The 26,323-nt window shown below is 44.8% G+C and overlaps 1 protein-coding gene and 1 long non-coding RNA gene across 3 annotated transcripts in view; one reads left to right on the plus strand and one right to left on the minus strand.

The window, feature by feature from the left end:
• Window positions 1–5,919: 5,919 nt before the first annotated feature.
• LOC128145499 (uncharacterized) lies at window positions 5,920–14,495 on the minus strand. The gene is made up of 4 exons (XR_008236492.1): window positions 14,375–14,495; window positions 13,763–13,811; window positions 10,514–10,553; window positions 5,920–10,009 (listed from the first exon to the last, which is right to left on the minus strand). It is a non-coding gene; the product is annotated as an uncharacterized LOC128145499 (long non-coding RNA).
• Window positions 14,496–14,918: 423 nt separating this feature from the next.
• VPS45 (vacuolar protein sorting 45 homolog) overlaps window positions 14,919–26,323 on the plus strand; it is a 29,501-nt gene continuing 18,096 nt past the window's right edge. The window contains exons 1-11 of one of the 2 annotated variants that reach the window (XR_008236491.1): window positions 14,919–15,114; window positions 15,217–15,351; window positions 15,573–15,633; window positions 17,435–17,514; window positions 18,029–18,097; window positions 18,414–18,551; window positions 18,959–19,069; window positions 20,433–20,567; window positions 20,935–21,048; window positions 21,753–21,920; window positions 25,482–25,640. Coding sequence is in view for 1 of the 2 variants with exons in the window: in XM_052795683.1 (XP_052651643.1) it covers window positions 15,022–15,114; window positions 15,217–15,351; window positions 15,573–15,633; window positions 17,435–17,514; window positions 18,029–18,097; window positions 18,414–18,551; window positions 18,959–19,069; window positions 20,433–20,567; window positions 20,935–21,048; window positions 21,753–21,920; window positions 25,482–25,640 (1,263 nt within the window). In the remaining variant the exon portion in view is untranslated. The remainder of the gene's footprint in view (window positions 15,115–15,216; window positions 15,352–15,572; window positions 15,634–17,434; window positions 17,515–18,028; window positions 18,098–18,413; window positions 18,552–18,958; window positions 19,070–20,432; window positions 20,568–20,934; window positions 21,049–21,752; window positions 21,921–25,481; window positions 25,641–26,323) is intronic. The other variant, XM_052795683.1, reaches the window with a different exon arrangement.

Consider the following 26,323-nt stretch of genomic DNA (forward strand, 5'->3'; position numbering starts at 1 on the left):
TGTCATCCTCCTCCCGTGCCGCTTGCGTTAGCCGATCTTTCCAGCTGCCTGGAGCGATTGTAAGGGGTCAGCAAGGCAGGTGCAGTGTTAAATATAAGTAAAATCTTGCCTCTTTTCTGCTAGTTCTTGTTTAAACCATTTCCACAGCTGGGAGAAATGGTTTTGTCAACAAGTTTCCCTCTGAGGAGACGTATGAGGCCTCCGCACCCGTCATAGGTAATGCTGGTACCACCCTTCCCTCCAAAACCATGTGGTGGGCACGGTGATGGTGACGGCTGGCCCCCACGATGCAGCCGCTCCCGGGCTGACCCATGGCTGCTCCGCAGCTCCCCCATGCTCTCCTGGGCCTGGTTTTCATCAACATTAGCTGTTTTATGAGTTCAGCACAATTTTTTTTTTATGTCCTCAGCCTGCCTTCAGCTGAGCATTCACAAGATTTTGAGCTCAGTGGCTTGGCACGCCTGCTCCCCCTTTCACAAGGCCAGCTCAAGCAGTTTCCATGAGCAGGGAGAATGCATTTGTGTTGTGTCGGCTCTGCTGCAGCTGGGGCACCGGTCTCCCCAGGAGGATCAATGCAGCCACAGCGGCAGCTCCTCTTGGCTAGTGCAAGGGTCTGTGCAAAGCCCGGGCCAGGCTAACCTCTCCCTGGGGGCCTGAGCAGAAGCTGGGCCTGAAGGAGAAGCTGCAAATGGATCATGGAGATTCAAACTGCTGACCGCAAGGGTGCTGAATCTGCGCACAGCCTCCCCATTTCTCCGTTCATGTCTTCCTGTCTCATATGGATGGGCAAGGGCTCTCTTCTTGCTCCCATGTTCTCCACTGCCAAACACCCTGTCCCTGGCTGGGATGTCTCTGTGCAACCCCGAACCGCACGAGGAGCGTTAAACAGAAAGCACTCGGGCAAACGTAAGCCAGCGTTGCAGCTCAGCTCCTCTCTCCTGCAGTCATCACAGGCTGGTCTCCATCAGCTATGCCACGTGCCGTGTCCTCAAGCGACTGTGCGTGATTCCACTTACCTACGTGCAACCCACCCCCCGGGTGCTTTTCCTGGTGTTGCTCTTCCAGGCAAGCAACTGTATGCTTCCGAGTGTTGACCCTGATTTCATCCAGAGCTTGGCAACTCTGTGATCCTGTCACTGCGATTCGGAGCCTGTGGTGAAGCAGCCTTGTCCTGGGATCCTGCAAGATGTCCAGCAATCGCCATCATTCCCATCAGCGGATGCTCTGACAGGCTAAACTTGGAAGTGTAGGATCGTTCTTAAAATATATCCTGGCAGCTTGATGGGAAACAGGGCCTGTCTGCAAAACGCAGGAGCCAGGGAAAGGGCTTTTTGGAGGAGAGAACAAGCAGCAGGCATGGGTCTAATGAGATGACTTGTGATGCAGCTGAGGGGTGACCAGCGGAGCTACAAATGCTTTTCCAACCATTTGTCACTTAAGGTGACACTACTGTAGTGTTATCATTACAGCAGTGCCGTTCGCGTGTCTTAAAAATGCCTTCAGCGCCGTTTTCCATCCTCGGCAAGGAGTCAGGGCAGCAGAGGAGCAGGCCCTCGATCTCAGCCTCTTCATTGGACTCAAAACCAAGGTGACAGGAAAAGAGCAGCAGGCTCAACTCCCTGCATACCTCTCTGGCACAACACTGAGGCAGGGACCCGACATGAGAGATTATGGAAAGCACAATGCCACCTCTGACAGCAGACACCAACGACTGAATAGTTCAATTCTTGCTGCTCACTATGGTGCCATCACTCATTTGGGGTCACATTCTGGCATGACGCAAGGAGGGACAGCTCCGCTGAACTACGCGGAGTTTCACCCACCTACATCAGCTCCAGAGTCTGTTTATGCATTTGATTTTTTTTTTTTTCTTTTTCTGTTTAGATGAAAGCTTTCTCAGAACTTCCTAGCTGGAAATCTCACAGCAACTCCTGCACAAGTCGCTTCTCAGATGCCAGAGAAATAATAGTGCTTTGCACTTGTAAAGACCCTTTCATCTGAGGATTTCAGAGGACTTCACGTATGGAAATGCATTAACCCTTCCAGCAGTCCCCAGTTTTATTCCAGTCACAGGAGGCAGCTCTCACTTCTGGGAGGTTAATGGGCTCATTTGCATTCCCTGTGGGTCAGCCTGGTAAAGGAAAGCGGGACTCCCGATATCCAGCCCTAATTGCCAATAGTGGAAGGTGAAACATCCTGATTTTTCCAAGTCTGGATGGTCTACTGCCAACCGCTCCTGTTGACCCGCGGAGTCTGAGCATCACCACATGTTTATCCTGGTGGGAACGTGAGCAGGAATGGACACCACAGCTGGGACATGAGAATTGCAGGGTGACCCATGTGATGGAGCATGCTCAGACCAGCCTTGGGCTGCTGGGTTCAGAGTAAAGGCAATGAAACGTGTGGGTTTGGACTTGGGGGTGCTGTGGGGCAGTTGCTCTCAAGTAAGAAGGGAAATCTAAGGAAGCGTGCTGAAGAAGAGAGGACCAGATCCAGGAGGGAAATGAAGAGGGAAGGCATGAACCGACTCGGCTGAAACCCCCTGTTTTCACTCAGTTTTTCTGTGATGCGAGCGGAGCCTTCATCTGGCTATTTTAGCTGGATCATTGTCAGAAATTACGTGAAAGTGAGGACAAGACATAGGAAAAATGCGAGGGTGAGGCAGGGCTGGCGAGAGGCAGAGTCGGAGCTGCCGGCTGTGGTTCTGCTGAGGGGGGAATCCACATGTGGCACACCCCGGAGTATGACCTTTTCTTTGGAAAACCCCAAAGGAGAAGCAAATGTGGGATGATTGTGGGTCTGTTTGTACACGTTTGGCTCACCCGTGAACTGTTAAGCTTAATTTTGTGAGAGCTGGGGTGGACTGCCTGTCTTTTAATGCCTTGGAAATTAAAAAAACATTGTAAAACAAATTAAAAACTCATAAAACCAGAGGTGAACTAAAGCCCTGAGTCACACTTATCTCACTATATTGGATGTTACTGTCCCTTCTGTGGAGAGCGAGATAAAGTGTATGTTTATATGAGGTTACTGACTTGGTGGCACAGAAGCCAGTGCTTGTTCAACTTGCTGTAAAGCGCTGGGTGCCCCAGGACACGTCACCCGAGGTTCGGACTGGGTTCACCCCTGCGGGGACACGGGCCAGCGTTCCAGCGCAGTAAACCTCCTGCGCAGCCCCACTGCGTCCGACCAAGGAGCTGATTTTCAGACTGGCTGCTGAGCTTGAGTTACCCAACCACGCCTGCTCCACCACACCAATCCTCCTCTCCTCCGGCGATGAGGAACGAGCCCAGAGCTTCACACAACAGGCAAAACATAGAGGTTCTCCCTTTCTTCTGAAGCTTCGGGTGCCAGTCATCAGCAGAATTAATGCCCAACCTAGCACAGGGCTGTTATCCAGACTGCTAAAGCAGCAGTTAAATGCCCGTTGTCCTTACAGCATCCGCAGCATGACACACCAGCACCGTTACAGCTCTTTACATCAGGGATACGAAGGAAGATTAAAGCACGGTCTTGACCAAGTGCAATGACTCGCCTGGATTTGTTAGGGGACATTAGGATAAATAAGAAGAGTGCCATAAAGAGGATCAGGGATTGGAGTAGAGGGGGATAAAGACAGAGGAGCAGATGGCGAGCATCGCCAAGACACCGAAGAAGTGAGGCGAGGCATTCGTGAGCCCAGGACCACCGTTGTCAAGCTTTGTCTAGAAATCATTTCACTAGTGAAGAGAAACATATGATGAGGAAGCACAGGGATCGGAGACACAAAGTCTTTTCAGCTTAACTTGGGCTTGACTGGTTAGCTCTGGACTGATTTGCGAAGAAGACTTTTAAAGGCCTCAGCTAGCAGGGTTATGAAAGAGCTTTTCTTGTTTTAAAACTCACTTGACTTTTCCCAAAAAACCTTATGGAGTGGGCAATTAACTCAACATAATTGACATATATATGCAGTTTCCAAAAGAAAGCAGATAAAGTTCTGGACCCAAAAGGACTTTTGCTTGTTTATGTGCTTTTTTTCTCCTCCTTGTCACTGTTAAAAGGGAAGCACAATAAGATTATGAAAAAATAATGAGGTGAAGTAAACCATTCTACATAATGAAGTGTGCTCATTTTCCAAGGCCAACAGGAAACCACAAGACTTACTGTAGGCCAGCTCAATAGATGCAGAAATTGTTCCCAAGGCAGTTAAATGGAGTTACTTGTATTGACTAATGAGAGATAATTGAGTAGGAAAAAAGACATGCTTACTCATGGTGTGATGACTTTTTTTTTCTACTCCGTTAGAAAAAGCAGAGGGTTAAATGGCAACTGACAAGCAAAGCTAATAGGAAAACAAACTAATTTTTGGCTTCACAGGCCTGAAACTCTTCAAAGATGGAAACTCATCCAAACCTTATTTTACTTGCCAAGGGCCTCTTTTTTATGTAGCATTTTTCCTCAGGAGACCCAAACGCTGTGGCAGAAGATGTCTTGGACACGAGCATCGTTTTAGAGTGTAAGAACTGAGGCACAGGGAAAGGGTTGGGATTTTCCCAAGTCACCGGAAACCAGATGCTTAGCCAGGACCGTCACCAGGGATGCTGTAACTTTCTTGCACACAGGAGAGAGGTAAAGAAAATTATTTCGGATTAATGAAAACCAGAGGAAGAAAAACATCACAAGACATACAGGCACAACTGTTTCTAAGCAACTATATTTTTCAAAGTCTGCATGAATTTCAGCTCCCTTCTGCTGGCAGTGATCTGTTATTCCTCTCTCCTATAACTAACGTTATTACCCTTTTACTGACACGATAGAAAGAGGATTTTGTCACTGAACCAAAGATGTTAATTTATAGGAGCAAATGCTTAGTTCTTGGCCCATTTCCAGAGCTGGACTCACTCATGCCATGCGTTGATTTGGCCCCTGGATGCTACAACACACACACGGTTGGGGTGTAACGGGACTTGATGGAAACGCTCACAGTATTTCTTTGGTTAAAAGACTGCTGCTTTGAAGAAGTATTGAGGGAGATGACCGTTGAACCGATATGCCACTTTCACGGCGTACACAAACATTTCCATTTCCTTAATACAAGGGAGCTGACAAAAAGGTGCGAGCTGTCCATGGCTGGATGCCCGCAGCTGGTCCCACCCCCCTGCGGTATCACCATTGGCTTCCACCGCAGCTTTGCACATGAATCAGTAATAGGATGCGCAGAAGGATTATCTCCTCTTCTGACTTGATACCTGATGACGTGGCTTTCTGCAGTTCGGCTCTCTCCCACCAGCAGGCAGAAAGCTTTAGAAGTGGAATATTGTACGTTGGCTAACGGGTTCGTCAGGCACAAATGACGTTAGTGGGAAGCAGACACTGATGTCAGAACGGCCGAGACATCTGGCTCGAAGGGGCACATCTAAATTTTTCTAACTCAGTGTGTCTGGTGTGCAACTGGTACCAAGAACACATAAACCAGGGAGTTATTCCACGGCATTGTGTGCATCAGGATGGTTTTCAGCCTACACTTTCAACAAGAATCTCTGGGATTTCATTTATAAGCTTATGTTCAATTAGACAGTTTGAGCTGCGCAGTTGTGCACAAGTGTCAGAACCAAAGTCACAGCTGAAACCGTGCCTTTGTTTTAGAGTAGGAAGAAATAAAGGAAGCACAGTCTGATCCAGTAATGTTACTGGTTTGATGCATGGGTCAAATGTAAAATAGCTACTTGGAATATATTCCATGTGAACTGCAAGTCTGTGGAGTTTCTCTGAACAGGAGGAGCTCTTCTCACATCATTCCCCAGTTTTTGCTGTTTCATGGGACAGCTACTCAAATTGGTAAAAGAACCGATATTATCTGCTAGAGCAGAGGTGGTGAAAAATGATTTTCCTATGTTGAGAACGAAGTAGAACCATTTTAGAGATGTGAGATGGGATGGGATGTGACTCAAAGTTGTAGAGAGCAGGAATTTTCTGTTAGGTGGTAGTGTGTGATGTCCCAGGAAGCGCAAACTGCCTTGGCCAACTTTCTCTTTCAAGAGAAGAGGAAAATTGACTCCTTTTTAAATAATCAAGATAAAATTTGATCTCTTAAAATAGACAGCACTGTAATCCTGGGACAATCCTATTGGCTAAACTTAGGTAACAAAATCTGCCCCTGAAGCTGTTATCATGCTGTTTAAATAGTAATTGGACTAGAGTAATTATTAGTGAGATTAAATCAATTTTTTATTTATACAAATATATACTTGAATGAATTCTTAAGGAAGATTTAAATTAGGAACAATGTCAAATGTTACATTGTCCAGCAACAAGTCCTGTTGACATTAAACTGCTCTTCTACCATCCAAAGTCATTCTGTGGGAAAGGAAAATCGTAAAGATTTCCTCAAAATAAAAATACAGTTGCTTTAAATGTCTTATCTGCAAATAACAGGTAAGTACCCTACAAATGAGATGGACATTCTCACTCTCAGAAATTAATAAAATGATCATTGGAACTATTTTTACCCTCAGATATTTCTTTTCTGTTAGTTCTTATCACATCCATTATTTGATAATTTGTAAAAGTGGTAGATCAGCACAGATCCACCGACTTCTATGTAGATGAAACATAAATACGAGCAAACCTCAGCATGACAGCCAACAAACATTTTGCCACATCATCCTCAAAACAACCAAGTCACCCGCATCCCACACTGACCTTTTGCAGGTGGATAAAAGCCATGGTGGAAGAATAATTATGGGAATCGAGGAGTCTGAACTAAGAAACCTCGAGGGCCATCCTGTCTGATGGGCTCGCCAGGAGGGCAAGTCAGAGTTCGGGACTTCTGGAAACGGCAGATTTTATTGTGATCCTATTGTGGTTCCCTTTTGTCCACAGTTCCCAGAGTGCTGCACCTTTTGGTACGAATAAAATTGGTCAGCAGAGTTTTAGGGCTGATTTGAAGGCCAACACTGTGGTACGTTGGCAAAGCTTAGATGGGGGAAGGGGAAAACGGAAACAGAGTAAAACCAAGTAGCACCTGACCACCATTTTCTGGATTCATATGAAGCCAAGGTGTTTGAATTACTCGGGCCAGTGACTCGACAAACATCCAGTTAAGCTTAGAAGGCAAATAAATAGACTATACTAAAGATAAAATCTGCATTGGGAGATCTACTTTATCTTTTGAAATAAATTAACTAGATAATTCTTCTCAAGCTTTATGCTGCTGGGCTAGTGTATCTCTAATTTGTGTTCAGTATTGCTGTTTGTTTGTACTTTTCAGGAAGGTGCTCAGATCCGTCCATTATCATTATTATTTTACGCATTTGTACTACGGGAGCTTGCAGGAGCTTGGTGCCAGCCCAGCTGCTAGGCTCTGCACTAAGGCAGAACAAAAAGTCCCTGACTCAAAGGTATTTTGAAGAGACATTAAAAATACAATCCCTTATCTGGCAATTTAAAACCAGGCTCCAGCAGCAGAGGACAATTTACAACTGATTGTGTGGTTTTCTATGGTTGAATGTCTTGCAAGCATTAGACTTTATTTTTAGACGTGCCTACTGCTACCTAAATTTGACTAAAAATCAGTCCCTGATGTCTCAACGTGGACATTCAAAATTATGGAGATGCAGTGTTACAGCTTCTGATGTAATAATAGGTTTCAGCAACAAAAATACAGAACTTAGGATATTTTTGTAACTATTTTACACATTTGATGCGAACATAATTTCCAGTCCACATAGCAAGTTGGTTTGGTTTTTTTATAAACCTACTGCTTTGCTAGTGCTTTTAGTATGCATTCATTCTACTATACATTACCTCCAGCTTTCTTCACCTGTCTGAGTTACAACAGTCTTATATAAAAGAATATCCCCCCCCATAATTACATGAATTTTGAATCCTTTTTGATAGTAGAATATTAATGTTAAAATAACAAAAAAACTTTTGCATTATACTTTTGATTTGTAATTCATTTAAACAAATCTATCACTACAGAAAAATGGCAAAGGCACAAAAAGGCATTTGTATGCCTTTAAGGACAATTACAAAGGTGTATTTAAGAAGGAGACAACATTCTGGGCTTCTTTAGTTGAAAAAAACCCATCACTGACATCATTACAGAAGCATTTCCAAGGAAACTGGACAAATAATTAAATGATAAGTACTTTCCAGGCACTAAAACATTTCAAATCTAAACAAGGCCAGAAAACAATAGGATGCAATTAAATACCAATTTTTTATTTAGTTTGCAATTATTGTGCCCATAAAGCAGTACCTTTTGCCGTGAGTACCCCCACTAACTCCTTAAGTAAGGTGCCAGTCAGTTTGAATGTGAGGAGTAAAATCAGGTGCCTGGAATAGTGTTTTTCCTAGAGAAATCCTGAACCATCTAAACCACACAAATCTTTTTTTGTCTCAAGATCTGTACATATGCAAAACTTCCTGGCCTCTAACCACTCTGTAGGAAGAAGACCCAAGGTATTTTGCACAGTGAAATGCAATTTAAAATGTGATCTCAGCTGGTAATCTAAGTGCTTAAAAGACAACAAACGTGCAGGTTACTCAACAAAGAAATGGGGAGTTGCTTAATTGGAAGTGAAAGGCAGGATTTATTCATTTATCCAGCCTTCTATAAATAGTGATCTGACAGCGAGGGTACGCTGGCTCTGTTTCGTGCGGCCCCTTTTTAGCTCTGTCCCTCTCGGAATAGTATCTAATCCCAACTGCTGTTCTTACTGCGATTAGCAGAACCAAAGGCTCTTCTGGGTGTTTGAACATTACTCACCCAGAGCTGGTGTTCTTGAAGAGGAGCATTACCTCGTTTTCAGTAAAACTAAGTAACGTTCTTGTACTTGGAACCTGGAAGGACGCTCTTCTGATTTACCAAGCACTCCTTGGTACAAGCACAAATTTAAAAGCCTGTGTGATTTTGGGCGTAAGGAGCAGAAGGACTAGGGATGGAAGAGAGAGAGATGGAAACTGTGCAAAGGAAGGAGGTGGGGGGAAAGAGCTCTTAAAAGATAGGATTTGCAAAAGTGTACGAATGGGTGATAGAGACACAAAAAAAGCTCTAATGCCATCTTTAGGTTTCCTAAATAAGAACATAATCTGTGTCAATTCTTTCCCTATGGTTGAAAGCGATGAGAAACAGTGGGTTGTCCAAGAAAAAGGAGAAGTTCCTGTGTGCTAATATTAATGACGTGGGAAAAAAAAGGTGTACAATACTCCCTTGTCTCTTTTACAGGCTGGTTTTAGCCCTCCCATGCCGGCACACTCTGGGCCAAAGCTACCGGGGTTCTCTGGAGCCTGCCTGGTCAAAACTGCGCTGCATGCCAGACTTCCCCAGCTGCCTCCCACTGCTCCCAACAACCCGGGCTCAGATCTTACGGCCTGAGCCCATGGGGTGGGATCATTTTGCCAAAAGAAGAGCAACAAGGTCCCCTGACCTCCAAGTCCAGGTTCTTTTTTTCCAGACCTCTCTCTCTGGCAAGACATAATGAGATTTAGCTATGGGACTTCCATGAATCCGGTGACCCACAGATTGCAGCTATGCATGGAGTCGTCCCAGACATATTAATACTGTACAAACATTTTCCATCAGACTGCCAGGCAGATCTCTTCATTACAGCTACATCTTGCAACTGACCCCATTTCTCATTCCCTTTTACTGATTTTTCACCACAACTGGTGAAAAGCAGCCTGAATGATATGCCTTGCGTGGCACAGAGGATGAAGCAGTGGGACACAGACATTGCTTGTGAGACACAGACCAGCTCCTGCTGCTGGTTTTCAATTCCCCTGCAGCTTCTGTGCCACAAGGACGAGCCCGGAGTCACCGAACACATCGTGTCCTCGGCCAACTTCACATCTTTTGGGGCACTGCTGCATCTCAGCAACATCCCTCCAAAGAAAACAGCTATGGGCAATAAAGTCTGTTGAATTCTGTGGGGTCAGTGTTTTCCTAGTGCCATGAAAGCCTTTAGCCCTGAAGAGGATGCGCAGTCACCTTTCCTCCGCTCCGCCGGCGCCCTCTATCTGACTGCTGCAGGAATTCAAACACAATTAAAATCGGTTTAAAATGCCACTGATCTTTTGTAGTTTTCCCCAGAAGTTGCATGTTGGGGCTATTTATGTTTAACTGGTTATGTAAGCTAAGCTGCTACAAGCTTCTTCAATTCCAGTGCTTTAATTAAAACTGATAATTAAATGATACTGACATGGGACATCAATGCTTTTCAAAATTTTTTTCCTAAAACATAACAAATGAAAACACACATTTTACAACTCAAACCTAAGTACTTTAAATAAAAAAAGATGCATATGTAGCCACTAGTTTTGTGAAAACACCTTGGAATGCGCCCAAAATTTCTGTTAACTAGCAGGCAAATGAATCGCTTCAGCACCTCTGAAAATCTTGGTTTTCCTCATAATAATTTCTCTAAGCCATTCAGCTAAAAAATGAAGTTTCGAAAGTGATGATGTAATACATTATCTCATCTTATTATTCCGAGAGGCGCTGGCAAAGCAAACATTTCCCATTGCTCACCTCGCATGTTTGGTCTGTTTCCTTGGTGTTCTCTTATCTGCTAATTTAAAAATAGAAGCACAATCGTTTTAACATTTAGTTACCTGCAGACCGCGTGCTTCACATCCGAGTTATAACTCTGAATGCAAGATATCTTTGTTATCATTTCTTTTAAACTAAATAACACTATTCTGACTCTAATACAATGCAAATGTTTTCATTCTAAATCACTTACAGTGGCTACAAAGCAGATAGGAAGTGTATCGCTATAGTATGTAACTGAACAAATATAGAACAGTTTTATATGTAAAGAGGAACACTCTTTATGACTATTTTCCACTGTTCTTTCAGTGGTTAAAAATAACACACCTGGGCCGCTGAGGTGCTTCAACTCTTCATACTAAACAAGAGATACAGTTCATTTCATAAGCAATCGTAAAAAGCGAGGTATTTTTTACAAGGCTGAAGAAGTCCACTTTGGAGTTTACACAGAAGTCTTGTGCTTCTTGTACACATCCCTAGCAGGGGGTTTCTCTAATGCAGATGGAGGAGTTAAGGTGTCCGTTTATAATTCGTTTCCCTTTGCTCCATTTTGGGATACAGGGTGTTTTTTAACCATTTCTGACGCTCGCCTAGTCCCTACAACCAAATGGCACAAACTCCAATCGTGTTTATAATTAACATCTCTAGGGCTTCCTTCCCTTCCTCTGACTATTTTTTGTGTCACAGCAGCATGTAGCAAAACTGTATGTTTTAGAGGACATTTAGTCTCATTAAAATGCCTTCAGAATTTTTTTTTTAAATACTGACATCTTTACCCAGAAATTGGTGCCGTTTGGGTAGTTGGATATCTGGCCAGAAAGTCTCTCGATCTCACTTTGAAAACAAAGCAAAATGCAAATAGATGTGTCAGAATGATTCTCAAGTACAAAGCTGATAAAGACATCAATTTGTCACAGAACTTTAGCCACCAGAAATTGGAAAGATTTATTAAACAAGGGTGAAATTCACTCTGCCCTTCTAAACCACAAAGCCACGTTAGTTTAGCGCAGCTGTGTATCATTGTAACCCAATGTAAGATAATTCTCATCCTTACTTTTCGTGCTCTTCTTTCTTTAATGCCCAATCTAGGAAGAAAAAGGAATGATACATTATTTTTGCTACCCAATCTAAAAGATGAATCTCCATTTACCAAACTCACAGTAAAACTCACTGTTATTTTCCAAGCAGATGGGTTAAAAAGATGGGTACAAATTATTCCACTGATATCTTAATAGACTTTTCTTTCATTTCAGCGTGTTTGGCTATGAATGATTTATGTGCCCAACTCTGCAAAATGTCATATTTGGTGGTAGTTACTGCGAAACAAGGGCCTAAGACAGCTAGCCTTTCCACCCAGATCTCTGTGCAAATTCCAACTGACTTAAAGGGAGGCTTCAATACTTCTGCAAATAAGAAAGTTTACTAGGTAAGAATTTAAGTAATCTAAACTACGTTTTGATCCCACCTAGCTTGTTGTATTAGCAGTCAGTTTTATAAGCATACACAATGAATTTCTTCACATTATTTTCCTTACATGTTTTTGTATTAAAAGATTTTTAATAACAGACATTTGCTCTTCAATTCAGTTTCTAATTTATGAAATGTTAATGATAAAGAATTTCCTGTTGGGAGATGCTTAGGCGCACTGTAGAAAATATACCTTTTGTTTTGTATCTCAGTCTTGAGTTCTGAGGAAGAGAAAACTGAATGAGAATAGCAATGAGCACAAATACAGGAACACTAACTGCGAAGCCTCTGTATACATGAGAAACCAAAGGTGTTAAACTGATGTGCGTGATTATTCCCTGAGCAACTGCAAAAAGATGTCCTACGACAAACTGCCTACACATTTAAATAACAGCGTAAAACGTACCGCATTTTTTAGCTTCCTATTTTCTGTCCTCAAAGCATCAATTTCCTGGACCTGGGATAGGAAAAACCCATTGTGTTTTGAACATTAAGATGAGTATCAACTTCGTACATCCTTAATGTCAGCTTTCTTTAGGGCTGATTAAGCGTGTTGGATTTTAAAATACCTATAACTTTGCCTTTTAGCCTTTATGTTGCATGCTGTTCCGAATTACAATATCAAATCGATGCCAAAACAATATAATCTCATAAAGTTAATAAAGATTCTGCTTGCACTGACTGTATTTCTGCTATTGCTATGTTTATGGCTTTCCAGATGCAAGTAAGAATACAAAAATATCTGATCATTTCAGATTTAAGGATGTTTTTTTCTTTAAATTACAATAAATGCTGAAATGCACTAGCTATCTGATGGCAGAAATTACAGCAGCTAAGAGATCTTTGCTTACACATGATGTGTATATTGTGGAGGGTCAGTATTATACCCACTTAATCATGCCAGCAAACAAACTACAATCAAATCCAAATGCCTTGAGTTAGTCTGCGTGCTCAGACTAAAGGGAAGGATTTTAAGACTGTTGGCTCCTGTACTATTTTGGAGACACAGCTGCATTTTTCCTCCATCCAGGCCAAGTTTATAGGAATAGTGAAAAGGCACTTAGGCACCTGCTTTTCTTGATACCAAGCAAAAGGATTGCTTTCCCTTTCATCTTGAATTTTTTAGTGTTCTTTACAAACACCAGAAAACTTTGGCAAAACAAAGCCTTGTCTTAACCTTAATGTTGTATTGTTTTAACATCCATCTTTAGAGCAATCGGATGTATTTAAAAGCCAAACTTTCTCAACTCACTTCATCAGGATATTTCTCAGCACTTGACTACAACTGCTTTTTGTGTGCAGTAGCTGGGATTCCTAAACCTCATCCCATTTACTCACTAGAAAGATGAAAGACTGCAGCTCCTAAGGAGAGAAAATATTAGTTATATTCAGCTTAATGTAGCCAGGGAAAGTATGACACTTCTGAACAACTCCGTTACACTATGGTATGGACAAACTTCACACCTTATCTCCGTACACAAACCTCAATAGTCTGCGTATCACTAACGTATTGTGAATGTCTCCAAGAATGCTTTCATAAATATTACTTACAGACTGGCTGCTGTCTAAAAAGGAAAAGATTTCATGGACAAGCCTCTTTCTCTGATCTTTATTTTTCCTATAAAATACAAAAATTTTAAGCTATATCCCTATTTCTGTAATGTATTTTGATGTATATTAAATAGAAATCAAGCAGAACAGAAGATGAGCTATAAGCATGGAAGAGTTCCTTTGTGTCAGCTTTTATGAAAAGGTACTTACAAGATTTGCAAATAGCTTCCATTTTTCAGCAACACCTGCTCACCATTTTCTGTATAAAACACACATGTTAGATGATTACATTTTTATGAACATAACAGCCCCTTTCCAAAATTGTCACACTCAGGAATAATAACAGCAGCAGAATAAATAGCACAGAGATACGCTCTTTTAAAGGTTAGGAAAATAGATATCAGCTCCAGTCACACAAGTTATCCCATGAAGGTCAAACACTGTGCTCTCCATCCCAAAGATGAGCGATGCAGAGGGGGAGCAGTGACATGGGAGCATCCCCCCCTCCCTCCATCCGCTCCCCCCAAAACCCTGGTACTGATGCGGGTCTTTTTAAGACATACATGATTACAAATTTGCTTTGCTTTCAGAAGCCAAGCTGGCATGGACTTCAAAAACTGCCTAGATGAAAAAATGCCCAGGCAGGCGGGGATGCTACGGCTGCACATTCTGCAGCTTCACCTTGCCCAGGCCCAGACCTTCCCAGAACGGGGTCCCAGCTTGCTTGGTGGGTTATACTGGTGATGAAGGAATTGCCCCCATTACTTTATTGTGCACAATATCGAAATGGAATTTTAATGCATCTTTTTTTTTTTTTTTTACCTTCCGTTTGCTGGAAAACGAGACTGAGGGCAAGAGTGCTGAAGGGAGGGACCAAGCTTCTCCTTCCATTACCGACAGGGCGGGAAGGTGCCCGGGGCGGGGAGGGGAGACCCGGGTTGGGTGCCCGGTGGGGGGCGCGAGAGCCGGGTTGGGTGTTTCGAGGGGGCTGGGGGGAAGAGGCGGGTTTGGTGACCGGGGCGGGGGGGAGAGGCGGGTTGGGTGCCCTGGTAGTGGGGGGAAGAAGCGGGTTTGGTGGCCGCGGCGGGGCGGCGGGTAGGAGGCGGGTTTAATCTCGAACTGCTTTCGCCCTCCCAGGACGTTTCCGCCCCCCTTCCTCAGCTCGGGTGCCCCCGCAGCCGCAGGGGAGGCCGCAGGGCCGGGCGGCTCCCGGCTTTCCCCGGGGCGGCCGGGGCTGGCGGGAGTGCTGTCCCCACCTCAGGGGACGCCGCCGCTCCCCCGAGCCTGCGGGCCGCGACCGCACCGGGCGGGGGGGGGGGGGGGCGATCGCGGGGCACGCTGGGAGTTGTAGTCCGGCGCCGCGCTCCGCCCGGCTGGCCCTGCCGCTGGCGGACTACAACTCCCAGGCGGGCGAGCGGCGGCGGTGGCAGTGGGTCGAGCTGAGGGGAGCGGAGCGGAGCCGAGCCGGGATGAACGCGGTGCTGGCTGTCAAGCAGTACGTGTCCAAGATGATCGAGGACAGCGGGCCGGGCATGAAGGTGCTCCTCATGGACCGGGAGACGGTGAGCGGCGGGGCCGGGCCCGGGTGGGGAGCGGTGCTGGGCCGAGCGGCCCGGCGGGGCCCGAGGCCCAGGTTGATGGGCGCTGTCGCCTCCCGCCCGCAGACCGGTATCGTGAGCATGGTGTACACGCAGTCCGAGATCCTGCAGAAGGAGGTGTACCTCTTCGAGCGTCTCGATTCCGCCAACAGGGAGGCCATGAAGCACCTGAAGGCCATCTGCTTCCTTCGGCCCACCAAGGTAGAGCCCCCTGCCAGCGCTGCCCCTCACCGAGTCCTCGGGGATCGCCCTGCCCTTCCCTTCACGCCTGCCCTTAGCCTGAGGTGGTGAGATGGTCGCGCATGAGCTATAGGTCAGGGTGAGGGTCCGTGATGGGGATGGCGAGGGGGCAGGGGTCACTCCAAAGCCTTCTGATGTGACATTTCTTAAATCTGCTGCTCCCCGGTGCTGTTTTTGTCCAGGAGAACGTGGAGTTCCTCATCCAGGAGCTGCGGAGGCCGAAGTACAGCATCTATTTCATTTGTAAGTATGTCCCGTTCCATCCCAAAAGTCAGACTTGCCAGTCAGAGACCGACCCGATGTTCAGGAGAAAATACAGATGTGAGATGCTGTGACCACTCCCTCTGTCAGGCCTTTACTAAAATGCTAAGAACGTGCAAATTCTAGTTTTCACGCTGTTTAGGTCACCAAATTCTTTTAGCAAAGGGTACATACATACCAGATAAAATGATTAAACTGAAGCAACTTGTAAGAGATCTTTACCAAGCAACACCATAAATCTGCATCCTTCCAATACGGCTTATCCTTGAAAATCTCTGGGATTTTAAAGCTTCGTGTTGCTTCGTAAACATGAAAGAAGGCTAACGCTGGGGGTAGAATGCCTTTATTGTATGGAAAACAGATGCACAGGACGAGAGACTGGCCCAAATCTTGAAGGTAAGTAACTTGGGATAGACTTCACATCCCAGCTGCACGGCATCTTCTGATGCCTGGCGTATCAGGTGGGTGTTTCTCACATGCTCTGCTCATGCCACAGAATATTCTGTGGTTTTAAAAATTAAGCAGAACAACCACAGCTGGTTTTGTGTTGAAGTCTAGTCCTCCAGCACAGGTAATCACTTGGTGAGATTCGGGGAAATGAGCTGAAGTGGCCACTAGATGTCATTGCTGATCTGCAGGAATGCAGCGCTGAGGAGCCGGGCTCCAACTGCAAGAGGGGACTCCAGTTTGGAAAGGGTAGCGGTGACTGGCTAGCACAGCAAGGCCGAGGAGCTCAACAGAGATGTGGCTGTCGCTGTGTTCAGTCATTTAATATTCCTTGTCGTTTACACATATGAACTTACTGACTGCAAGTGGGCTGTACGTGGTGTTGCTTAATTGAGCAGATGTTAGGCTGGGGAGAGGATGAGAGAGAGCCGCTGCTGCCTTTCCAGCACTGCCGCATCCCACCGGGCGTTTAATCCATCGTTGACCATTACATACTGTCCTGGTTTCAGCTGGGATAGAGTTAATTGTCTTCCTAGTAGCTGGTACAGTGCTATGTTTTGAGTTTGGTATGTGAAGAATGTTGATAACACTGATGTTTTCAGTTGTTGCTAAGTAGTGTTTAGTCTAAAGTCAAGGATTTTTCAGCTTCTCATGCCCAGCCAGCAAGAAAGCTGGAGGGGCACAAGAAGTTGGCACAGGACAGAGCCAGGGCACCTGACCCCAACTGGCCAACGGTGTATTCCATACCATGTGACGTCACATCCAGTATAGAAGCTGGGGGGAGTGGGGGCAGGGGATCGCCGCTCGGGGACTAACTGGGTGTCGATCGGCGGGTGGTGAGCAATTGCACTGCGCATCATTTGTGCATTCCAATCCTTTTATTATTACTGTTGTCATTTTATTAGTGTTATCATTATCATTATTAGTTTCTTCCTTTCTGTTCTATTAAACCGTTCTTATCTCAACCCACAAGTTTTCTTTTACCGATTTTCTCCCCCATCCCACTGGATTGGGGGGGAGTGAGTGAGCAGCTGCATGGTGCTTAGTTGGTGGCTGGGGTTAAACCACAACACATGCTGATCCAGTGCTGCAGTCATGTACTGGATATTGGCACCAGAGGCAGAAAGTCAGACAGAGAATTAGCTCAGAGTATCCATGTGAGGTAACTTCTGGATTATAATGTCTGCATAATAATTGCAGATGTAAGGTCAAAGGATCTCTGTTGTAATCTGCTCCTGCTCCAGGGGAAAATCCGGTCATACTGTTCTGTGGTGTTCTTGTGTGTTACGTGTCACTTGCAGAGCCCAACTGTTCTTTCGCTCTTGTTTTCTTTCAGATTTCAGTAACGTGATCAGTAAGAGTGATGTCAAATCATTAGCTGAGGCTGATGAACAGGAAGTTGTGGCTGAAGTTCAGGTGAATTTTGAATATTTTAAATAGATCTCCTAATCCAAAAGCACCAGCAAAATGAACGTACAAGCTAACAAACTCAGCTGTGGCAATGGGAGGACTCTGTAGTTCTTGAACAGTATGCAGCAGCACTGTGCAATAGTCTAGGATGGAAGAACAGATGAACGTACACATGGGATTAAAAAGTAAAAGGAAGAAAAAGTCCCATGTCCCCTGTTTCTGCCTGCCCTCCAGTTGTCAGAGCTGCTGCTGGTTCTGCTGTCACCTGTGTTTCACAAGGCTGCTACATGTTTGTGGTGTTGACAAAGAGCTACGTACTCAAAGAACACACACAACAAATTGGCAATGGAGTTGTCAGGAGCTGTGTAGGGATTTGGGAGGTTCGGCCTGGGGGAGTCAATGAGTCTGTGCATTGCTTAGGATTTTAGCATCAATGTGGCTGATGCTGGAACACATACTCTTGTAGGCTGAATAAGGGTTGGCAAGACACGTAACTGTATTTGCTTTCACTTGTTGGCAGGAGTTCTATGGTGATTACATTGCAGTGAATCCACACGTTTTTTCTCTCAACCTCTTGGGCTGCTGCCAGGTATGAAAAAAGCTAATGCTCCTCCAGGGCCTTGTTTTATGGTTAATAGAGAGACCAGTAGCCGCTACAAGCGGGGTGCCGTGGTGGGCTGCCCAGCAGGCGGACTGCTGCTGAGGGTCCGTAAGGGGGAAACTGATCCTTACGAGGAACTGGCAAGGGGAGGAACACTGGGGAATCTGGATTGTGGCCTCTGGTGTACCTGCTCCTTCAGTCAAACTATAGTTTACTGTAAGACTTTAAGACTTAGAAATAAGACTTTATGTGAGAAGGAGTTTGGGGATGGTGCGTCCATACTAGATGCAGCCTTTCCTTCCAGGGTCGCAGCTGGGATCCAGCTCAGCTGTCCCGGACAACTCAAGGGCTGACTGCTCTGCTTTTGTCTCTGAAGAAATGCCCCATGATTCGGTACCAGCTCTCCTCTGAGTCAGCAAAGAGGCTTGCTGAATGTGTGAAGGTATGGTGAGAGCCTACAGCGGTGTTAAATAAGTTTGGCAATGTACTTAAATTTTGTTTAATTTATTTACATATTGATCCATTTGAGAGAAATACCCTTTTTCAGTCGATTCATGTAAATTCTGTCATTTACTTTGTTGCACGACTTTGGGCAGGTCACATCCTTCATCTCGGCCTGCTTCCAACCAGAGAGCAGGTGAAGAACTGTATTGCCTGTGAGTGTCATAAATTGCAGTAGGTTGTCTGGTGCCTTTTGTATTATGTCTTCAATAGCAGTGTAGACTAAGGTAGCAGCGCAACTTATTTTTCACCAGCTGTTCGCTTTTTCTTCACCTGTATCCAAACTAAGAGGAAACATTTTCTGGGTATACATAAGATCAAGTGGTTTTTCTTTCCTTTTCTCAACAGCAAGTAATCACTAAAGAGTATGAGCTGTTTGACTTTCGGCGCACTGAGGTTCCTCCTTTACTTCTTATTCTGGACCGGTCTGACGATGCCATCACCCCACTTCTGAACCAGGTGAATCATCTCGCAGTTGTGCAAGGGCTGAGATAGGAACGCAAGTTCTGGAAGTGCACAGAGCCCTGTGGTGGTAGCAGCGAGTTGGAGTTCACACCCTGGTAGGGCATGGTTTATATTTGAAAGGTAAAAAGTACTGCCTCCTGCCCCAGTTCTTTTTCAATTCCCTCTTTTTTTCTTGTGGCCTGATTTTTCAGACAGTTGAGCACAGACTGTGTGTGCTGGCTTCAGTGGCAGATGTAGCCAGCACCCTGGCAAACCAGGCCACTTGCACTTCTGTGAGACACAGTTTACGTTTGGAGTCCTCCTGTCTTGGCAGTGTCCTTTCCAAGGGTTTATTTGTATAGGCTCTTTGGCAGTACACTTACACAGTTATTGAGTGATCTTGCAGTGGTGTATTTCTCCCTCTGTGTTATTGATGGGTGGTAGTATTTACTATGTAGCTATTGTGATTTTTTTGTTTGTTTGCTGTGCTGCAGATTCTGGCAGAATATGTTTGTCTGCTTTCGTTTCTGTGGGGTACACTTAGACACAGGTGAGTCTGGTGATCAAGCAACGGCTGGAGCTGCAGCCAGGCTACCGCAACAGCAGCCAGCACTTCTGTAACGCTGGGGTGTAGGAGCTAGTGGTGATACTTGTGTTCTTGGAGTGATCTGACAGTCAGAAACCCAGCTCACGTGTGGTTTGTAGAGTTAAGGACTGCACTCAGCACAGGGCACCAAAAGCATTACCTGCTATAACAGAGGATTTCTATCCGGAAGAGAGATCCGCCTGAATGTAAATGGAGTGTCGGGCATGTCGGTGCTCTGATCAGCTTTCAGTTTTCTCTCTAGGTTAATATTAGTCTTCCCAGGATAAACATAGTAACTCACTGATGTGCAGAAACACACTCCTACTGCTGCATAAGAAGCAAAGGAGCACGTAGGAAATTGTACAGTTTGTAACTGTGGAACCTCTGCAGCCAAAAATACATGTCACTTCACAGGCAGAGGAGGAGGAGATAATGGTGGCAAACAGAACTGTTTGAACAGGAATATTAATCCCCATTGCTCTTCTTTTAGAGAGTTGTGTCTTTTGAACATACCTACGGTAAGCACCCTGGAAAGGGGTGGGTTTGCTCTGTGTTTATACCAGCACCTCTCACCATGGGATGCCCATCTGATTATAACAGAAGTAATATTTATTTCTTATTGTAACGTTCTGGCAAAAGTTTGAGAAATGCACACTTTGAATTCGCTGTGTATTACTAGAGGAATATAAACTGGCTTTGTTTGAGTTTAGCCTGAAATCCATTAATTTTCCAATGCTGTTTGTTATCTTACTAAGGTCATAATTTGCCTTTCTCTTTCACCATCCTTGTTAGTGGACGTACCAGGCTATGGTTCACGAATTGCTGGGGATTAACAACAACCGCATTGACCTCTCTCGGGTACCGGGGATAAGCAAGGATCTCCGAGAGGTGGTCTTGTCTGCTGAGAACGACGAGTTCTATGCCAACGTAGGTATCTCAGTGGGATCTTCAGGAGTAGCTGAATTTGGGGATCAGGTTCTGCTCTTTGTTTTGCCTTGGGAAAGGAACTTTCCAATGACTTTGAGCATTGGGTGGTGATGTACTGTATAGCTTATGCAAGTGGTGCAAATCAGTGTGTAGTGCAAGTAGCAACCTACATGAAGTAGCGTGTCCATTTTATAGTTTTAAATAAAACCTGGGCCAGTTGCAGAGCTGCTTGCTCGAGCCTGGGTCTCAGGGAGACCATGTGCAACAGCACTTCAGTGTTTTGGGCACAGAGTGCCACCTTGTTCCAGTTGCGTCAAGACGCATGTTAGAATGGCTTTCTCTCAGATCCCTGTCTTGTTCCGTGCAGAACATGTACCTGAACTTTGCAGAGATTGGCAGTAACATCAAGAATCTTATGGAGGATTTCCAGAGGAGGAAACCTAAGGAGCAGCAGAAGCTGGAATCCATAGCAGATATGAAGGTATAGACAATCTACACATAACTGACTGAATTTTTAAATCCCATCCATTGCAGGATAGTGCAGATCACTACTGTCTGTACACTGACAGTCCACACTACCAGTACCAACAGTTCAGATCTCTGTGTCATGCTAGTTTTGCAGAGCAGGAACCTCCTTTTTGCACTGTGTTCATTACAGTGGTTCTTCACCGAAGGCTAGATGCTTTGGTAGGCCATTCTGCACCACTGCAGTGTGGTCTACAAGCTCGTTTGTTCTGACTGCTCCCTCAGCTGCTGCTTAGATCTTGCTGGAGTCCCAAAGCCCTACAATTGAATCAGTAAGCTCTGGTTTAAGTACTTAGTTTACTCCAATATGGCTGTGTGGACTTTATATGTGAGCTGGGTCACTTAGCAACAGCTCAGAACACAGGCTATTAATTCAGTCACTGTTCAAGATTTAAAGAATCTTGGCGATGTCTTTGGAGATACTTTCTGTATCCTTTTATTTTAAGAGTAAATAAAAAGTACATCCCTTCCAGAAATCTCTTGGTACTTAGAGAAAGCCTATGGGCTCCTGGGATTGAGGTGCCCAGTCATCCATACACCCGCACTGGTCTTGCTTATACTGATGCAAATTAGTTTGTACAGTTTATCACTGGGTTGCACACATCCATTGTCTCTTGCTTTTCTTTTGAAGAACCAGTTGCTTTGGTTTCCCCATTGCAGGCATTTGTGGAGAATTACCCGCAGTTCAAGAAGATGTCAGGCACGGTATCGAAGCACGTGACAGTAGTGGGAGAGCTCTCTCGACTGGTTGGTGAGCGGAACCTGCTGGAGGTGTCTGAAGTAGAGCAGGAACTGGCCTGCCAGAATGACCATTCCAGTGCTCTCCAGGTACCTCAGGCTCAAAACCTAACCTTGATCCTTTGTCTGAATCTAGGTGGTATGATCCTGTAACTCCCATGTCGATCGAAGTTTGATACTGAAAGTTAGTGGGAGTTCTGCATGCAGATATCCTGCAGAATTGAGACATTAGATGTTAGAATTACTCTTCTCCTCCCCGTTCAGTTCAGATGGGGATGAGTCATAGTTAATAACTGGCTTGAGAAGCATCTTTGCAAATTCTGTCTTCACATTTCACAATACAGCATTCCTTCATTATATGCAGTCAGTTGGCTTCTGGCAGGCTGCCTGTGCAGGCACCAGTAAGAAAAAAAAGACTTGGACCCCCATGTAGAAGCTTGTTGTATTTGTTGGGGAGGAGAAGAAATGGAATCCATGAAATTGTCTAAATCAGACTATTCATTGAGGTGCTGGCTTTTACCTTTTTTTTTTTTTTAAAAAAAAAAAAACAGTGGAAAGCCTCTTAGATAAAAGATTTCTTTAGCAAAGAGGACTGAAAAAGCCTAAGTGAGACTTCTGTTATAGCTGAGTATAGACTGAAGTTCTGACCCCATGCTGGCTTCTTGGATCCTATGACCTGACCTAGTATCTGACAGTATGTCAACAGTGATGAATTGTGGCTGCTGACTATTCAGAGAAAATAGCAGTATTGTTGAGTGTGGCTGTATTACAGCAGAGTTCAACCAGCAACTCAGTATTAAAAAACGATTCCTTAATTTTTTATAACTAAGGTAGAAGTTACACCATGTAATGGACTCCTTTACACAATACTGGAGAAGCAGTTTGACTAGAAAATAAAGATAAGCATCTTCAAGAGATTTGAAATATGTGTCTTCTTTGCCTCTGTTATTCTGTGCTCCAAGTGGGTGGCTAGGAGATAATATTAGATTCTTCAGCTACTGTAATCTATTACCAGATCCTGAGCTGATGTGAATCAGTATAGGCCTGTTGAAGTCATCGCAGCTATATAGATTGGCGAGCTATAGGTATGATTTGATAGCTTATATTTGGTAGAATTTAGATGACTTAAGTACTGAAGTGGGAATGTAGCCATAAAATGCCTTTGCTGAAAACAGCCTCTGAGGTTCTCTTGCTATATCGTTGTTTCTAGATCAAGATTTTGCAGTTTAAAAGTTAAGTATTTGAGTTCTAATCCATCAGCCCATTGTGTCTGTGCTGTGATCTGTTATTTCTGATACTAACACAGCACAGAGCATTAGTGTTGAACCTTGGGTGCTTGGCATTGGAGACCATTTTGGAAAACGTTGGTCTACTTTTCATAAGGTATCTCAGATTCATTGAAGAAAGGGATGATGTGAACTTCTGGTGATGGTGCTGTTGCATTACCAGCTCTGCAGTTCAGAGAGTATATGGCAGTGCTGGAAAGTGGACAGAGATGCAGGCAGGTCAGCTCTCACCGAGTGCCACACTGTCATGGCAGGATGGTTACTGGAGTTCACCTTGGTGCTAATTCAGGTCTTAGTCTGCACTAACTAGGTATTTCTGCAGTTTTTAAAGCAGAAAAGCTGCCTGCAGTTTGCTTACAGCCACATGCCTGAAGGGCTTTATCATATTTCTAACAGCTGAGACCGACTGGAAAAGATGTAGCAGCTAGGAAATAAATGCAAAACTATGGAACTGGTATCTTTCTACATGAGAGATCAGTATCTCTTTAGCTGCACTGCCCCAGGCTGTTCCCTGTTGCAGTCTCGTAATGGCAGTGAAGGGCCAAGGCCACAGAAACAATGAAGAATAAGCCAGTGCACGAAATAAAGGCAGAATTGTTCTCCCACTGATGTAACTTCAGCAATTGTTAATTTCTCAGTGGCCTAGGGCCCCTGAGTACAGTATATTTTGGTTATTCTTCCCCTGGTCTCTTATTAATCCTGACATAGTACATGAGCCTTCAGAGATGAATGGGAGGTTTTGAATCCCATCTCCTTAGATGAACAATAGCTTTTCTGTTTTACACGCTTCCTGCTTATATAGGCATTGGCACTGCGCTGCCAGCACAGGATCAAAAATCTTGCAAGCAAACATCTCCGTGGGACTCTGTCCCTGCCCTCACAGGGGAATTCCTGACCTTACCAGGGTTAATGGTAAACTCCTGTTGATCCTCCTCAAAGCCAGGATTTTATCCTGTATTTTTGTAGCTAGTCAGCATCAGTCAAACAAATTAAAGCAAATATAGCTGAATCGCTGTGGTGAATAACAACAGTTTCACAACACAGTTTCACAGCTGTTCACTGAATGTTTCCATGTTGCCTACCTGTATTGGGAGCGTGGGAGAATCTCACAAAGATATGCTGGGACTTTTGGAGTGTTGGAAGGTCATGTACGCTTACAGAGTGGAAAATATCATAACTCTCTTGGAACTGCCATTTCTGCAACTGTAAAACCGGCAGCTCCTCTGCTCCCGTGCATTTGAGCTAATACAGGCTGATTGTTTTGCTTTAATGTTCAGTACAGGGAGAATTTCAGACTTTGCTGTGTCCTAAAGCATCTGTCCAGCCCTAACAAGATGTCTGCAAACACATCTGGTAGTTGATGCCTGTTCTTTGAGATCCATCTCAAAGCTTCGAGTTAAGAAGCTTATTACTCCCACTGCTCACCTAAGCTACCCACTTGGCTCTGGTGTTTGTTCTGTTAACTCCATTATCTCAGCTCTGTGACTTGACACAATGACTGAGAGGTTGCAGAGCGGAAAGAAGTGTTTTTTGTTGTAATGAGAAGGAGTAGCATTTATATGGCCAATTGTCAACTTACACAAGCAATTACAGCCTGCCTGCGATCCCTGGAGGGTCAATGGCACGGACCGGGGATTCTGAAACTTTTCTGGAAAGGGTCTGTACTTTAACAGGCAGCCTCTCTGGGGCATGCACCCTTTATATTTACAATGGTATCATGTTCTCTTCAGCAGAAAAAGTAATAATCTGTGTATTAGAAGTAATAACTGTATTTACCTCCAGTGCTGTAATCCTCTTTTCCTTTTTGTGCTTTAATTCTTTTCCTCCTTTGCTTCCAAATGCTTGATACTTGCTCCTCCACTTCTCACATCCAAAGGTTATCTGAGACTTTGATGCTTCTGCCCCGCACCTTCCAAAAGAAAACAGAATTGTCCTAGCTCTTTTGTCTTGACAGTCAGTATTACGATGGAACCTGTGAACCAGTTCTGGCTCTACTCACGTTGGAAAGGGAAGGGTAGAGGTTAAAGGTTTCTGTAAGTGCCTGTTGATGCCCTCCTTTAGGGGAGGCATATGGTAACCTGAGGTCACCCCACAGCATGTTATGGAAAGTTAAGAATGGACAACCGAATTGGGTTATGAATTCCCAGCTTCATGAAAAGACCCAAAAGCAACTTGCGCTCCATTGTACTCCTATAAATCTAACCGCAGAGCACATAAGAAGCTGGGCTCTGTTGCTTATGACACAATTTAATTCTATTGCATTCTTCCTGCATGCAATTTGTTGCTAGGCAGTGGGCTTGACACTAGTCTGATTTAATGTCCTTTGAAGGCCTCTCTACTAATACTGCTCTCTATCTTGCTGCAGAATGTGCGACGCCTCCTGCAGAACCCCAAGGTGACAGAGTTTGACGCTGCCCGGCTGGTGATGCTTTATGCCCTGCACTACGAGCGGCACAGCAGCAATAGCCTGCCAGGGTTGATCACAGACCTCAAGAACAGGGGTGTGTCAGAGAAATACCGAAAGGTACTTGCAGCATTTCTCCTTCAGCTGGATGAACGAGTGGGATAGGAGGGCACAGAGGTGGCAAATCAGTGTTAACTGGTGTAAAGCTTGCCTGCTTTAGTTTAGCACAATGCTTTTTTGTGGAATTGGCGCCGCACCTTGTGAAAAGAACCCTAAGCTTGGCTGGGGCCTGCAGGTGTTACTTTAAAAGGCATAACTAATCACTTAATTTCCATTTCCAAAATCAGTGATATTATGAAGGATTGAATAAAGCAGAGATGGCAGGCTTGCCAGGAGCCTGCTAGGACAGGTGTGTGGCATGTAAACAGGGCCTGGAACATGCTTCCTTTCTCCTTCCCCTCTTCCTCCCCACCCCTTTTCCTCCAGCTCCTGCTGAATAGGCAATAGTTGTAGCAAAGGGCTTCTGGAGACTGTAAAAGGAGCTTGGCTGGGAGGGAGAGGGTGGCAGTGCTTGGCAAATGTAGTGAGCAGCTGGAGAGGAGGTGGAGAAGCACGATGATGTCACATTGTATGGAAGATCTGCTATCGCTGCAGCAGACTATGGAAATGAAAGCCTCTCTCCTTATGCAGGCAGTGTCATGGCAGCTTGATTTGCTTGGTGGCTATGGGGAATACTTCTTCTCTTCCCCCTTGCCTCTCTCTATGCTGCATTATCTGCTTGGGCTCAATCTCCTTGATGCGTT

The sequence above is a fragment of the Harpia harpyja genome, chromosome 9, assembly GCF_026419915.1.
Source record: "Harpia harpyja isolate bHarHar1 chromosome 9, bHarHar1 primary haplotype, whole genome shotgun sequence".
NCBI classification, from domain to species: domain Eukaryota; kingdom Metazoa; phylum Chordata; class Aves; order Accipitriformes; family Accipitridae; genus Harpia; species Harpia harpyja.